General features: G+C 35.8%; 1 protein-coding gene across 1 annotated transcript in view; it reads left to right on the forward strand.

Annotated features, from left to right (window-relative positions):
* Positions 1-17,441, forward strand: part of MSH4 (mutS homolog 4) — a gene marked incomplete at both ends in the record, with an annotated part of 63,877 nt that overhangs the window by 18,291 nt on the left and 28,145 nt on the right. Inside the window, 5 exon segments of the mRNA XM_080690372.1 lie at positions 1,074-1,246; positions 5,874-5,941; positions 12,588-12,662; positions 14,270-14,334; positions 15,220-15,389. Coding sequence (XP_080546498.1) covers positions 1,074-1,246; positions 5,874-5,941; positions 12,588-12,662; positions 14,270-14,334; positions 15,220-15,389 — 551 coding nt within the window.

A 17,441-nucleotide genomic window follows, 5' to 3' on the forward strand; every position in this document is an offset into this window, starting at 1 on the left:
GTTGAATGTGAAAATGAACCAGCTATTTTACATGCATCATAATTGTTTCATTAAAAGTCTAGTATATTAAATTATTAATAATAACTCATTTCTAAGAATCATAGAAATCATAGAAATTATGGAATTCTTTTACTTATAATTTCTTCCTTAACTTCTTCAATTAGAACATTATTTTATTTATTTAACTAGTATAAAAGGCCCCCTCTAAAAACATATTATATATATATGTGTGTGTGTATATATATATATTTTTTTTTTCCAGTACTTGGGATTGAATCTAGGGGTATTCTACCTTCTACCTCTGAGCTACACCCCAGCCCTATTTTTTATTCTTTATTTTGAAACAGGGTCTCACTGAGTTGCAAAGGCCCTCACTAAGTAGCTGAGGCTGTCTGCCTAACTGTGATCCTCATGTCTCAGCCTCCCAAATGCTTAGATTACAAGCGTGCACCACCATGCCCAGCTATATTATTGATATTTTGCTATTATTGTTGGAATTTTATGAGTTAGAAAACTTTATATTTGGATATCATAATTGATCTATGGAAAACATCTGTAAGAGCAAGCAGATACTGTTAATCCTTGCTAATAAAAATGTGGTTATTGACTGACATATTTGGGACCATGTTCCAAATGACAGTGTGGCGTGGTGTGGTTGATGGGTATGGTGGTGCAGGTTTGTAATCCCAGCGTGTGGGAGACTGAGACTGGAGTACCACACAGGTTCGAAGCCAGCTTTAGCTACTTAGTGAGGCTCTCAGCAACTTAGTGAGACCCTGTTTCCAAATAAAATATAAAATAGGTCTGGGAAGATAGCCCAGATGTAGAAAAGTCCCTGGGTTTCACCCCCAGCACCACACACACACACACACACACACACACACACACACACACACACACGTAGGCTCAGGCTTTATCCCAGACCTATTTAATTAGAATCCCCATGTGATTTGTATGTACACTGAAGTTTGAGAATCATTAGATTACAGGATATTTAATTGCAAAGGTAAAATTCAGTTTTCTTGGATTTTAAAAATATATTTAACATATTTTTCCAACTTGTGTTTTCAAAGGAACAATCACACTCTTTTTGGTGTTTTAAATTATACTAAGACTCCTGGAGGGAGTAGAAGACTTCGTTCTAATATATTAGAACCTTTAGTTGATACTGAAACCATTAACATGAGATTAGATTGTGTTCAAGAATTACTTCAGGACGAGGAACTCTTTTTTGGACTTCAATCAGGTAAACAAGTATCATCTAATTTTATAAACACAGCATTATTATTATTAAAATAAGCATTTACTTATTTTTTAAGTTTATGATGGGCAGGCAGGAAGATATAAATTATTGTATGGAAGTTATTTTGTTGAATTTTTCCTCTGAATCTATAGTAAATAATTTCAGTGGTGTTATTTCCTGGAGGCTATGCTATTCTTTTCTTTATTGGTTCTTTTAATAGATATTTCTTAATTTGTTTTCTCCATGGTAATCCTCAAATAATGGGAGATCTGTCCCAATTAGGTAATTATCAGCAGATATGTTGTATTAATTTCCCAGGGTTTTCATTAAAAAAGTACCATATACTTCATGATTTAAAACAACTTAAATGCCAGGCGTGGTGGTGCACGCTTGTAATCCCAGCATTCTGGAGGCTGAGACTGGAGGACTGCGGTTCACGAACAGCCTTAGCTACTTAGTGAGGCCCTTTGCAACTCAGAGATACCCAGTTTCAGAATAAAAAATAAAAAATAGGGTAGGTGGTGTAGCTCGAAGGTCGAATGCCCCTGGGTTCCATCCCCAAACCTGCAAAATAAATAAATAAATAAATAAATAAATAAATAAATAAATAAATAAATAAAATAAAACAACTTAATTTTTTTTGTCTCTCATTTCTGGAAACAATAAACACAAATCAAGGTGTTAGTGAGGCCGTGCTCCCTCTAAAACCTGAAAAAAAAATCCTTTGTCTTTTCCTAGCTAGTCTCTGGTGGTCTCTGTCAGTCCATAGTGTGTCTTGGTTTGCAGGTCCTTCAGTCCAATCTCTGCCTCTATTGTCATATTGTATGTCTTTGTTTTATCTTCTAATGAGGACATTGGTCATATTGGATTCAGAACCAGCCTAAAGACCTCATTTTAAGTTGTGTGTATCTGCAAAAGCCCAATTTCTAAATAAAGCCACATTCACAGGTAACAGGAGTTAGGACTTCAAGATTTCTTTTTGGAGGACATAGTTCAACTCATAGCATAGGATTGCCCTTGGAACCTGGTTATCTGTTTATTAGATGGTGGTGCAATTTTCTTTTTAAATTTATTAGTAGAAGGAACGTTTATATGTACTGCTACTTTACTTCCTGGTTGGTAGTAGTTTGGTATGTCTTCCATACCTTCACTCCCTTACTACTTTTCCTTGTGTTTGTTCTGAATGTCTAAAGTGATACTTGCAAGTCTTGAAGGCCTTTACAGCTTCACTGGGGTTTCCTCAGTCCAGTCCCAACACCTTTTAGTTAGTATACTTCCTTCAGAATTTTGGTGCTATATTGACTGTTTCTCAGCACTTCTAAGGTTGTTGAATATATTCTTTTTTTTTTTTTTTGAGGTACTATGAATTGAACCTATGGTAATTCTACCTCCGAGCTACACCACCAGCCCTATATTTTATTCTTTAATTTGAAACAGGGTTTTACTAAGTTGTGGAGGGTCTCACTAAGTAGCTAGAGGGCCTCACTAAGTAGTTGAGGCTGGCTGTGAACCTGTGATCCTCCTGTCTCAGCCCCACTTGTAATCCCAAGTACTGGGATTACAAGTGTGCACCACCACACCCAGCTGAATATATTCTTTTTCAAACTATATGTTCCTGTGTACTTAGTGAGACAGTGGGAGAGAGGCCATTTTCTTGGTGTTCACAGCTTCATCGATGATGATGCCCACCTCTATGATACAGTGTGATAAATGTAATAGGTATTTGATATTTTGGGGGAACACAAAGGAGGGAGCTGGGATAAAAAGAGAATCCAATCTGGGTATGGTGGTACACACCTGTAATCTTAGTACTTGGGAGGCTGAAACAGGAGAATTGCAGGTTGGAATAGTGAGACTCTCAGAGAAACTAGTGAGACATTGTTTCAAAAAATAAAATAAATAAAAAATAGGGCTGGGAGTATAGCTGGGAGGTAAAATGCTTCTGGGATGAATCTCCAGTATCCCCCCACCCCCAGAGACACATACACACACAAGAGGGGTGATAACATTATAGCTTCATCTTAAAGGGATGAACAGGATTTGGCAATAGGCATCTCTTTGCCTTGAATGATTTTCAGACCAAAGGGAACATGCCTATGTAGGGTATATTGATGCGTGTAGGTGAAATAAAAGTATTTTTTGATGTAATGGCTGGAATTATGATCTCATATGTTTACCACTGGCAGTGATCTTGAACAGTCACTATTTTCTAGGGAACACTTGTATTTCTGGGAAGTTGTTAAGGGTAGAGTTGGAATAAGCTTCTGTAATTGTTCTTATGTTGATATAAAAGAACTTGTGGCTTGTAAGGTATGACTAGTAGTTTCTCAACTTGAGGCTTTGAGAAATGCCAGGAAATGAGAATTGGGCTAGTTTTTGAAGGGCCTTTACAAAAAGCTAAGGAATTTAGATTGTTTTCTTCAGGTACAGGGAGCTGACAGTTCTGAACCAAGAGGATAGTATAATCAAATCTCATTTTGGAAACAGTATTTTAGTTGTAGTGATAGAGTTGGGGAAAGGAAAGAAGAAGAGACTAGTTGGACTCTCTTAAACCCTCACTTAGACTGAATAGTGAAATCACATGTAAAGTGCCACAAGAGTATTTTGTCATGTTGAACATAATGGACAGTATTAACAGTAGTATATTCAGCTTATTTATTTAATTTTTTATACAGTTTTAACATTGGAGAAGCAGCATATTAGAAAGGGGCAGTTTTGTAGTTAGGAAAACGGAAAACTCTTGAAAGAAACCAAGTGGTATGAACTTTCTCATTTTTATAAACAGAGATAAAGCTTAGGTTACTTTATCATAAACAAGTCTATATAAAATGTTTGAGGTTTCACATGGTAATGATGATAGTTACCAGGAGTCATTAAGTACTAGTTACTGCAATTTAACTACTTTACACACATGGGGAAAAGGTCCTTTTTATTTTTTGTTTATTTTATTTATTTATTTATTTTTGGTACCAGGGGTGGAACTCAGGGGCCTTCCTTCTCTGGACTATACTCCCAGACCTATTTTATTTTTATTTTGAAACAGAGTCTCGCTAAATTGCTGAGAGCCTCACTGAGGCTGACTGGACCTGTGATCCTTCTGTCTTAGCCTCCTAAGTACTGGGACTACAGGTGTGTGCCACCACACCTGGCTTAGGTCCATTTTAGAAAGAACTCTAGCTGGGCGTGGTGGCACACACTTTAATCCAAGTACCTGGGAGGCTGATACAGGAGGATCACAGGTTTGCAGCCAGCCTCAGATACTTAGTTAAACCCTGTTTCAAAAATAAAGAATAAAATAGGGCTGGGGATGCAATTTGGAGGTAGAATACCCTTGGTTTCAGTCACACACACACCAAAAAAAAGTATGATAGATTAAAATTATGTATAAACTTACTCTTAAGGAAGCTACAAAATGAGCAGAGAAGAATAATAGTTTTCGAGCCTTGGTATGTGCAAAGTACTTTACACATATCCTCACTTAAGCCTTATAACAACTCTGAGAGATAGATGCTGCCTATGTTTAAAAGATGGGAATAGAAGCTGGGCACAGTAGCACATGCCTGTAATCCCAGTACTTGGGAGGTGGAGGCAGGAGAATTCCAGGTTGAAGGCCAGCCTGAGAAACTGAGCAAGACTCTCAACAACTTAGTTAAGACTTGGTTTTAAAATAAAAATTTAAAGAGCTTGAGGGTATAAATCAGAGGTAGAATGTCCCTAGATTCAGCACTGAGTACCAAAATAAATAAGGAAGTAAGTAAATAAATAAATGATGAGAACAACTTAGTTCAGATAAATTAGGTATACTAGGTAGTTATATGGTTACTGCTTGACCTATGCTGTTAAATTAAGCATTTTTAAGTATAAAGAAGAAAAGTAAAGATTAAAAAAAGTTATAAAAATTCTGATAGGTAGTATAAAAAAATCCAGAGAAGTAGTTTTAAGAAGAAGGGGATGGTTAAAAGTATTGAAGTTTAACTGGTCATGGTGGTCCATGCTTTGTAATCCCAGCATTCGGGAGGCTGAGACAGGAGGATCAAAGATCTGCAGCTAGCCGGGTGTGGTGGTGCACACTTGTAATCCCAGCATTCGGGAGGCTGAGACTGGAGAATCATGGTTCACGGACAGCCTTAGCTACTTAGTGAGGCCCCCTGCAACTTAGTGAGACCCTGTTTCAAAATAAAGAGTAAAAAATAGGGCAGGGGATGTGGCTCGGAGGTCAAATGCTCCTGGGTTCCATCCCCAAACCTGAAAAAAAAAAAAATCTGCAGCTAGCTTCAGCTACTTAGGCCCTTTGCAACTTAGTGAGACCCTGTTTCAAAATAAAGAATAGGAAATAGGGCTGGTGATATAGCTCAGAGATAGAATCCCCCTGGGGTTCAAACATAGTTCTGCAAAAAAGAAAAAAAAAGTATTGAATTTTTAGGAGAAATTGTGGGTAATCAAAAATAAGAACATTAGAATTTACTGTTTTATTTATTCATGGTACATGTAAGATATAGAAAGAAGAAAATTAAAACAAGTAATAGTTGTAGGTAGATTGTTCCATTTTTATTATTCAAGAACAATATTTTACATAATCTATGTTTTCAAATATACTTTAAAATTAAAATGCTAACTTCTTTTGTTTCAGTTATATCAAGATTCCTTGATACAGAGCAGCTTCTTTCTGTTTTAGTCCAAATACCCAAGCAAGATACGGTACGTTTACATTTGTATTATGTGTTATATTATTGTTTGTTATGTATTAAAATTTGTCTTAATGTCATGTAACAAGGGGAAAATAGCAAAATGTTTTGGGAAAGTATTTCTATGTTTTGGCATCTAGAGTATTTTTGTGCCTCTTTAAAGGAAACTTTAAAATGTATTATCCCATATGTTATAATATAATAAAAGTTTCTTAAGTAGTTGAGGAATTGACATATATTTTCACTAATCAAATATTCACTTAAAAGTTATATATATAATTTTAAAGAATTTAGAGTATAATATTTGCCTAATGAATAAATAAAAATTATACTAGATCCCAAAAATAAAGCTTGCTTATTGATTGATTGATTGATTGATTGATTGCAGTACTAGGGATTGAACCCAAGGGCATTGTATCTCCAAGCTACCTCATCAGCCCTATTATATATTTTTTATTTTGAAACACTATCTCACTAAGTTGCAAAGGGCCTCACTAAGTAGCAGAGGCTGGTGGTGAACCTGAGATCCTCCTGTCTTAGCCTCCTAAGTACTGGGATTACAAGTATGCACAACTATACCTTGCTTAAGCTTATTCTTAAAAGTTATCATCATATGCAGTTTGATAGTCTTCAAATATGCTTATCCTTTAAGAATAAAGGATAAACAACTTCTCTAAGTATTTTTCAAATTTAAGTAATGTTTATAGATAAGGGATAGGTGAGTTTTATTATTCTTTCAAGGTGAATTAAAGAATGTTTACTTGTATGAATGTTTAAAATACATGTTTATTTTTTCCCATAAGGGAAAGAAGTCTTGTATGTCAGTAAAATTTGATTTTAAGTTTGATTACTTTTATAAATCCATTGAAGCCTAATTTATATTTAGAAAGTCTATATTGTAGAGAAAATATTCTTAAAGGTTATGTATAATGAAAGCATGAATAAGCTGAGTGTCATGGCACACACCTCAGTACTTGTGAGGCTGAGACAGGAGGATCACAGCTTCAAAGCCAGCCTTAGCAATTTAGTGAGGCTCTCATTAACCTAGCAAGACCCTCTTCCAAAATAAGTAATAAAACCTGTCTGGGGCTATAGCTCAGAGGTAGAATGCCTCTGGTTTTAATCCTCAGTAACAGACACACACACACACACACACACACACACACACACACACACAAGAAACATAAAGCATCAGTAAGTAGAAAATTTTAACTGTTGGTTAAGCACAGAACTCAAATAAATTTGAATAATTGAAGCACCTCTTAATTTAATGTAAACAAATGGGAAGTAAGCTGAAATAATTGATTGGTGGAACAAAGGTTGTGGCTTTGTAAAATGAGTTTTGAAGTATTCCCTCCTCTTCAATTTTCTTGTAGAGTTAATATAGAACTGATATGATTTTTTCCTTAAATGTTTGTTAGAATTCCTAAATAAAGCCATTAGAACCTCTGAGGTTTTTATAGGACAGTTTATAAATTAAATCCAACTGCTTAAATAGATATGGTACTATCTAGGTTCTTGTTCTCTCTCCTCTCCTCCTCCTCCTCCTCCTCTTCCTCTTCCTCCTCTTCCTCCTCCTCCTTTCTTTTCCTTCCCCTTCCCCTTCTCTCTCTCTCTCTCTCTCTCTCTCTCTCTCTCTCTCTCTCTCTCTCTCTCTCTGTATAATACTGGAGATTGAACTCAGAGGCATTCTACTTTTGAGCTAAACCTCAAGCCCTATTTTACTGTGAACCACAATCCTCCTGTCTCAGCCTCCCAAATGCTGGAATTACAAGTGTGTGCCACCATGCCCGGCTTGAATTGTTTTTATTATTTTACTATAATTGAGTACTAGTTGGTCTAAAAGTAAAAATATAGGCAGGAAATAATCTGTCTTCAGAATTTTGGAGGTATTTCTCCACTACTCTGTAGTTTCTGGATTTCCTCTTGAGAAGTTGAAGCCATTGGCATTTCTGAATTAATTTGACATGACTTGCCCCTCTCTTTACTGGAAACATATAAGACCTTTTGCTTTTAATATTCTTTAAAAAGTAAAAATAAGGATAAAAACTCTCAAACTGGCAGAATATTTATATTTACTTTGAATATTTATATTTTTGTCAATTAAATATTTAAAATAAAAATTGCTGATGTGTTGTTCTCCCACTTTCTAAAATATTAGTATTTCTTACAGAAAAAGACATTTTCAGCTGCATGTGGTGGTATACATTTATAATCCCAGGACTTGTAAGTTGAGATAAGAGAATCACATATTCACCGTCAGCCTTAGCAACTTAGTAAGACCCTCAGCAAGTTAGTAAGACCCTGTTTCAAAATAAAAAGGGCTGGGGGCATAGCTTGGAGGTAGAATGCCCCTGAGTTTAATCCATAGTAAAACACACACAGCACACAGATATACACACACACACACATACACACACACACACATTCTCTTTAATAACAATAAGCCTTTAAAATGAAGAAATTATCATTGATAGATTAAATTTAATCCTCAGAAACCATTTCAAATTTGTCAGTTTTGCCTCTATCTCATTCATGGCAAAATAATTCAGTTAAAACTGAAGTATTGCATTTAGTTATTTTTTGTTCGGTATTGGAGATTTAACCCCTTTTTTATTCTTTATTTTGAAACAGGGTTACAGGGTCTCACTAAGTTGTAGAGGGCCTCACTAAGTAGCTGAGGCTGGCTGTGAACTTGTGATGCTCCTGTCTCGGCCTTCTAAGTATTGGGATTACAAGTGTGTGCCACCACACTCAGCTACCGTTAGTTTTTTGAATCTCTTTAGTCTTTTGGCTTTCATGCTTGAAGATACAGGTCTGTTATTTTCCCACCAGTTGTGTTTGATTTTTCCTCATCATTGAATTCAAATAATATATCTGACAGAAATATCATAGAAGCAATGTTTTTGTCCTCATTGTATGTTACTAGATGGCACACTATATTAATTTGTCCCACTGTGCCAGTATCAACTTTGTTCATGTGACTGAGTTTGTTTCTTCACTGTTAAATTACTATTTCCCCTATGCAATTTTTTTTTGTGTGTTGTTCTGGGGATGGAACTCAGGAATATTCTACCTCTGAGCTACACCCCAGTTTTATATTTTTATTCTTTATTTTGAAACAAGTTCTCATTAAATTGCAGAGGGCCTCACTAAATATCTGAGGCTGGCTGCAAACCTCTATCATCCTGTCTCAGACTTCCAAGTCCTGGGATTACAAGCATGTACTATCAAGCCTGGCACTCCCCTATGTAATTAATGAGAATTTTATGGAAGGTACTTTGAAGCCATTTAATTATATGTTTCTTCATTAAATTTCAATATATTTATCTTAGTATATTTACTTAATTGAAATGGATTTGTGGTTTTATGCTTTATTCAGTTGGTTGTAACTCTTACTGTCAATTTTGTTTTGACTCTCAAATTGTTTCTGGTTTGAACAGCGAGTATCCCTTCTTATTAGATTTTATTTCCTTTGTAAATGTACTTTTATTTTTGTTGGCATTGGGGATGGAACTCAAGGCCATTCTACCTCTGAGTGACAACCCCAGCCTTATTTTTTTTTTATTCTTTGTCTCGCTGAGTTGCAAAGAGCCTCACTAAGTAGCTGAGGCTGTCCACGAACCACAATCCTCCTGTCTCCCGAATCTCAGCCTCCTGAATGCTGGGATTACAAGTGTGCCCTACCATGCCCAGCTAGAAATGTATCCATTATTCTTTATCACTTTGTGGCTCATAGTAATGAATCAGGATTTTTTATTTTTTTGTATTCTTCTTGCTCTAGACTTTGAACTAGTTATTTCTCCAGGAGTCCTAGTTCATTTTAGCAGGGAATGTTATTTATAAATCAAGATTTGGGGAGGCAAGATGGCAGATTTAGAGATAACCAGCACTCACTTCTTTACAAGTTGAAATCAGGACAACTGTATAATAGCTTCAGTTGAGGTGGTGACTGTGGGATGACGCTGAGATTCCATAGTGGATAGACAGAGACTCAGAGAAGCCTAGGGACTCTAGGGAGTGGAACAGAGTAAGGAGTGGCTCAGCACTGAGCACGCAGCAGTAAAGAATGCACAGCAGCGTGGCTCGGGCAGGGGTAGCAGAGAGGGAGGGAAGACTCAATGAACAAACTAGAATAGAAATTGGCACCTGTGCAGAACAGAAGGCAGTCTGAATACAGCTGATCTGGGATCTACATAGCAGGCCAGTGCTGGAAAGGTTCTCTGCACTTTCCCATATGTACTCATGGTGCTGTAATGAGGAACCATCTTGAGAAGGTTATGTCTGAGTTTGCTGCTCCTGGGAAACAAAATTCTCTGCATTTTCCTGTCCCTGCGAACCTACACCAAAACAGAACCGTACTGTGTCAATGGGCATCTCTCATGAGATTTGGCTTGGCCCTGGAGAAGTGGAGCATGACTGAAACAGAACCACTGACAGCTTTATGCGATGCGGTAACCATGGAAGAGAACAGAAGTTGCTTCTCCTCTAAGACAGGCAGCTTAAGTGGTCATCTGAAGTTCAGGGGCCTGAGTAGGCATGCACTACTAAGTTAGTTTGGACATTCCTACATCCATTTGGAATCAAATTCTACATATCAAAAACCTAGGGTACATTGTCAAGAGGAGGCCATTCCCAAAGAAGGCCCTCACATAAAAGTGAAAGATAATATATGCCCCAAACAGATCTCAACAGAGAAAAAAAAAAATACAGGAAAAACAGGCAGCATGACTTCTCATAGGTTCTGGTGTTGGACACCAAGGCATGGCCGTGGATTGCTGGGGCCTGGCTGCATTCCCATCCCCAGTGCAAACAATTGCCTGGCCTTCAGCGCTCTTCACACAGGGTGAATGGGACCCAGAGGCCTTGCAGTGCTCAGCTTCTTTCCTACTCTGAAATAGCATTCAGTTTGTCTCTGCGGGGGTTGTCATGCTCTGCATGAGCTAATACTGGCAAGCAGGGCAACTGAGAGGCATTCCAGCTGGCTTTAATCCCAGTCCACTCCCACTGGTCATCTAGCAGGCAACACAGAAGTAAGGAAGGGATAATAACTACTAGGCTTTGCTCTCTCCAGGGTTTCATAGCCAAAGAAGATAAGGGAAAAAGTGCTGATTGGCAGAAGTAGCTAACTTTTATCTACTCATGCACAAATGAAACACTATTTTAGTGGAGTGAGTCCTTCCTCTCTCCCTCCCTCCCTTTCTCCCTTCCTTTTTTCTTTCTTTTTTGTTTTTGTGGTTCTGGGGATAGAACCAAGGGGCATTCTAAATGATCTGAACTACATTTCCAGCCCTATTTTATTCTTTTATTTTGAAACAGGTCTCACTAATTTGTGAAGGGCATTACTAAGTTGCTGAGGCTGGCCACAAACCTGTGACTTTCCTGTCTCATCTTTCCAAGTACTGGGATTACAAACATGTGCCATCATGCCTGGATTCTTTTATTATTATTATTTTTTAATACTGGGCATTCTATTTCTGAGGTACACCCCTAGGGCTTTTTAAAAAATCTGAAATAGGCTTTCACTAAGTTGTTAAGGCTGGCTTCAAACCTGCCATCTTTTTGTCTTACCCTCCCTTTGGCACATACTGAAAGAATAGATATGTGCCACCAAGCCTAGCCTGTGTGTTTTTTATATTTGGATTATTCTAGTCCATATTATGTTTATGAGATTTAACCATGTTCTTGCATATATATATATTTTTTTTTTTTGGTGGTACTGGGGGTGGAACCCTGGGGCTTTTCTACCTCCGGGCTATACTCCCAGATCTTTTTATACTTTATTTGGAAACAGGGTCTCACTAAGTTGCTGAGAACCTCACTAAGTAGCTAAGGCTGGCTTTGAACCTGTGCAATCCTCCTGTCTCAGCCTCCCGAGCACTGGGATTACAAGCATGTGCCACCACGCCTGGCTTTAGCTCATTTATTTCTATTGCTATATAATATTCTACTATCACTTCTGGGAAGATGGCAATTGAGGGAAGCAGCGCATACCAGTCCTGCTGACACCCGATCTCCATTGCCTCAAAAAGAGCATTCTACAAAGCCAGAAAATACTATCAGTAGTGGAATAATAATGATAGATACACGGGACAGGTTTGGTACTACTGCTCAGCTCTAGAAATGGTGTAATTTAATTCATATAAAGTTTATGTGTAAAATTCAGCATGTTGATATTGCTTTATTTTGAAAAACCTTAATTAGTTTGGATCACAGAAGTTATGAAAATTGTTTTAATAGCGTAAACAGGAACCAGTGGGGGAAATTTGTGTTGTTCTGTGCTTATCTGGGAGGTTCAGATTCAGCCTTTCAAAATATCATATATCCACAGATATCCTTTTCTCCCCCAGTTAATCTTAGTCTCTTGGTGTTGCTCAGGATTGAACTGTATCTCCTTTTTCTATTACAGTGTAAATTGGACACATGATACCGACATAGAAAGTTGGGTACAATGAGGTGAACTCTTGTGAGACTTCCAGGAGATTAGTTTTTAGGCCTATTTAGAGTTCAGTAATCTCTAGTATAAATTCTCTAGGTTGGCATTGGAGTTAGTCTGATATATGAAAAACATAGAATATGATCAGAGTCAAATGTTCAAGAGAAAACCTCATTCTTATTAAATACTTATGGTGTCTACATTTGGATTTTTATCTTATCAGGTGACTGCAGCTGAATCAAAGATAACAAATTTAATATACTTAAAACATACCTTGGAACTTGTTGATCCTTTAAAGGTAACTTATGTGTGTCTATTACACAAAGCATATCAGGCATCATTTTTTTAAACTTCATATTCAGAAAAACTTGCAAGAATAGTATAATAAATTTTCACATTTTTTCTTTACACTAACAGTACATACATTATTATTATTAATAACTCAAACAATTTGAGAGTAAGTTGCAGCTTACTAATGTCTGTTCTCCTTTAAATAAGAATGTCCTCCTCTGTAATTATGATTTAATCAAATTCAGAATATTTAATATTGATGCAATAATTTTATACAATCTATACAACATAATTATATTTTTTCAGTGGTTTCAACAATTTTCTTTACATCATTCTTTTTCTGAATACAAGGTTCAGTCCACAACCATGCATTGTATTTAATGTCCTTAAACTCTTAGAGTAAGTTTCTTAATCTATCATTTCTGATATTGTCATTTTGAAGAAATGAGAGACCAATGAGACAGACAACTTCTTAAACAGTTAATGGAAATTAAAATTTTACTTACTTTATAGGAAACACTTACAACATATATATTTTGATCTTGTAATATGTCTGAAGAAACTGTTGAGAAATGTTGACCAAGGTTTATGTCCATTGATGGTTATTGTAACATTATTTGTATTAGTGAGAAATTATAAGTAGAATACAACTCCAGTTATTAAACTATTTGTTTTCAACAGGGTTGAATATTATGAATTTTTACTCCCTCATTTCTTTTTTTTTTCCCTTCTGTACTGGGGATGGAACCCAGGGGCATTCTACCTCCAAGCTACACCCCCAGGCCTATTTTTTACTCTTTATTTTGAAACGGAGTCTCACTGAGTTGCAAAGAACCTCACTAAGTAGTAGCTGAGGCTGTCTACAAACCACGATCCTCTTGTCTCAGCCTTCCGGATGCTAGGATTACAAGCATGCGCCACCACACCCCGCACCCTCTTTTCTTTTTATTCAGTTAGTAAGCACTTGTAGTTTTAATTAAGTAAAATAAAAATTCTACTATTGCTATAAAATAATGGAGAAATTTCAAATACAGAAGTGCTTTTTGATTTAACATATTTTGAATCCAATTTTGAATTATATGTAGAGAGTGCTAAGTGTACAATTATATAAGTACCTATTTCCATATGTGGCTGTATGTTAGCAATTAGGGGAAAGAAAAATAGAAGTCATAAGCAGTGAACATTTATTGATCACGTGTTTTTTATCTGGAAAATAGGAAAGATACAAACCATCCTCATCTACATACCTGAATTTGTTGTTGTGGTGGTGGTTGTGGTTGTGGTACTGGGAATGGAACCCAAGGGCTTTCTACCTCTAGGATATATTGCCAGACCTATTTTATTTTTTATTTGGAAACAGAGTATCGCTAGGTTGGTGAAAGCCTCACTAAGTTGTTGAGATTGTCTTTGAACCTGTGACTCTCCTGTTTTAGCCTCTCAAGTACTGGGATTACACGTATGTATGACCACACACAGCTGAAACATTTTTTGAGCATAAAAATGAGACCATAAATCAAGAAAGCTCTCAGTAAACTATATAGTATTAAATAATAAATGTTTTGTTTGACTAATGCCATAGTTATCCTAACTATTTTTTATTTTACTCTTTAATAGATGACTCTGAAGAACTGTAGCACACCTTTATTAAGAGCTTACTATGGTTCCTTGGAAGATAAGAGGTCTCTGTCACTCAACTGTTAATAAAAATATCAGATTATTATTCTCTTCCTGATCATAACTGCTTTTAAAGACTCCATTGAATTCTGTAGGAAAATCACTTGAGTTTTGGTTAAGATCTTTATGCTATTTATTAAAATTTTTTAAACCACAAAAGGCATTTATATAACCAAAAACCAATAGCTATAAATATTGAATAAGATCTTAATATAGTTTTAATTTTAATATTGTTAAATAATTAATAATAGCATCTTGGTTCTTGGCCAGAATGATTTGGGATACTTAGAAATATTTTATGGATTCAAGATTTATACCCTATGTGAGGCCACCAGCTGAGATTAATAGTAAAATCAGCTTACTTACAAGTAAAATACAGAATGATAGGAAAATAGGTGTCACCAGGTTTCCAGTTTATAAATCATTGCTCTGGATTACTGATAGTTGTGAGTTTCCAGTTACATTGTATATAGTATATGTTTAGTCTCCTTTGCTCTTATTGAGAGCAGAGAGCATATGTTGTCTTCTGAATATGTTTCCCCTAGTACATCTCTTACTAGATGATATAACTGTGAGCCAGAATTTTTATGACAGTTCTTTAAGGATATATTTTGTATTTACAGGCACAGTTAGTATATATAATTTGAGAGATCTGTATATTAGCAGATTTTAGAATTGCTCTTGGTGGCTTCAGACTATTTTAGATTATTTCTGATTGATGGAATCGTTTTAAATTGATACACTCATAACACTAACCAATATAAATTAAATAACTTATTGTTGAATTATTTTAAAATTCCCTTCAGCAAAAGTTTGCTATTATTAGCTGGAAATTAAGTATAAAGTAAAGTAACTGATTTATTACCTATACTTTTTTACCTTAATGTTAGGTTTGGAATCATACTTGAGAAGATTAAGACAGTAATTAATGATGATGCAAGATATATGAAAGGATGCCTGAACATGAGAACTCAGAAATGCTATGCAGTGAAGTCTAACATAAATGAATTTCTTGATATAGCTAGAAGAACATATACAGAGATTGTAGATGACATCGCAGGTAATTTATTTTAACATGTCTTTGTGTTATTTTAGGACATACTGGGCCTTTTCACTCTTGATAACTAGTCATGCATATTTTAATTAATTAATTGTGGTATTGAGGATTGAGTCCAAGGGTATTCTACCTCCAAGCTACACCCCCAGCCCTATTTTGTTTTAGTCTTTTGGAATATAGTTTCACTCATTTTTTATTAGAATTTTACTACTTGCTGAAAAAAGGCTTGGGGATGTAGATTGGATGGAGGCAGAATACCCCTGGGTTCAATCCTAGTAGCAAAAAAGGAAAAAAAAATATGAAAGTGTTATATTTATTCTTTTCTTCAAACTTAAATATAGTTACTTTCATAAGATATTTTATATGTTATATGAAAAATGTAAACTATAAATACTAAAAGGCTTCAGCATGAGGAGAGACACCATTTGTTTTAATATAGAAGACATACATTTGCATCAGTTCAGTAATCATTTTAATTAATTAATTAATTTATTTATTGCGGTACTGGGGTTGGAACCTAAGGACATTCTACCTTCGATCTACACCCCAGCCCAATTTTTTATTCTTTAATTTGAAACAAGGGTCTCACTAAGTAGCTGAGGCTATTCACAAACCTAGATCCTCCTGTCTCCACCTCCTGAATGCCGGGATAACAAGCATGCACCACCATGCCCAGCCTTTTAACAAATATTTATTGATCTCACACTACATTGTAGACACTGGTCTGGGTCCTGGGAATACAAAGATAAAGTCATTTTCCTCACAGAGCGTATACGGGAGGCATACAGTGAAGAAACACATGCATATATATGCATATCAATGTTGATAGATTTTCATGTGTTTTATATTTTCACATGGATGTAAGATATGATAAGAATGCAGAATGTGGAGGGGTCAGTGAGTGACTAGAGGGTGTTCCCATAGAAGGTGGCCAGGCATTTAGAAGATGGAAGTACCTAGAGAGGAATTCCACTCATGGGCAGTCATGCAAGCTGAAGCACAGGGGCATGGGAAAACCTCACGATATGGATGGGGAAACTTGGTAGGATGGAATAAGACATCCCTTACAGAACTAATAAGAGAAATCAGAAATGTTGATTAGGAACCAGAATTTAGTCTCTGAAAGCTAGGGGTTGGAATTTTTCCCTCAAAATGAATGAAGAGGTACTAAGATACTTTGTGGCATGAGATGATAAAAAATATATATATATTTAATGAAGTAGAGTGAAGTGGAGCAACTGGGACCAGTTTAAACCATTGCATATAGAAAATAATAATATTATTTAGAAGGATGCAAAGGTTGAAGGAAAACTTTACAGGAGCTCATTAGGAAGCAAATATGGCTATGGTAAAGGGAAAAGTAGCCATTAATGCTAAGTGAGATTCTTAGCTGAGAATGGTCATATCATTGTGAAAAGCAAAAAAATTAGGTATAATGAAGATGATAGTTAAAAATGAATTAAATTAATATTCATGAAAATTTTAAGTTTAAATTTAGAACTCCGTACTGAGTGTGAGGTTGATAAGAGATTCAGATTTTTAAAGAAATTTCATTTAATGAATCACTTGTTTTTAAAGAAATATTTTATGGTGTAAAATATGCTTTATAAAGGGACTTCTTATTGTGATTTAGTGATTGCAGTAATTTGTGAATATTCTCTTTTATAAAGACTGGAATGAATAAAATATTAAAAACTAATATGACAAAGTATAAAGTAGTCCTTGTTATTTCTCTTAAGTTTTATGATTTTGTTTCCTTTAAAAAAAACCTATCAGTAGGAGTACTGTTTTTCAAATATATATATATATATTGGTACTGGGGATTGAACCTAGCTGCATTCTACCTCCAAACTACATCCCCAGCCCAATTTTATTTATTTGGAAACAAGGTCTCATGAAGTTGCTGAGAGCCTTGCTAAGTTGCTAAGGCTGGCTTTGAACCTGTGATCTTCCTGTCTCAACCTTTCAAGTGCTGGGATTATAAGCCTGTGCCACAATGCCTGACTTAAAGAATATTTTAATTAGCTGGGCTTAAAACTACAAACCTGTAATCCC

Source organism: Muscardinus avellanarius (genome assembly GCF_963383645.1).
Source record: "Muscardinus avellanarius genome assembly, chromosome: 3".
NCBI classification, from domain to species: domain Eukaryota; kingdom Metazoa; phylum Chordata; class Mammalia; order Rodentia; family Gliridae; genus Muscardinus; species Muscardinus avellanarius.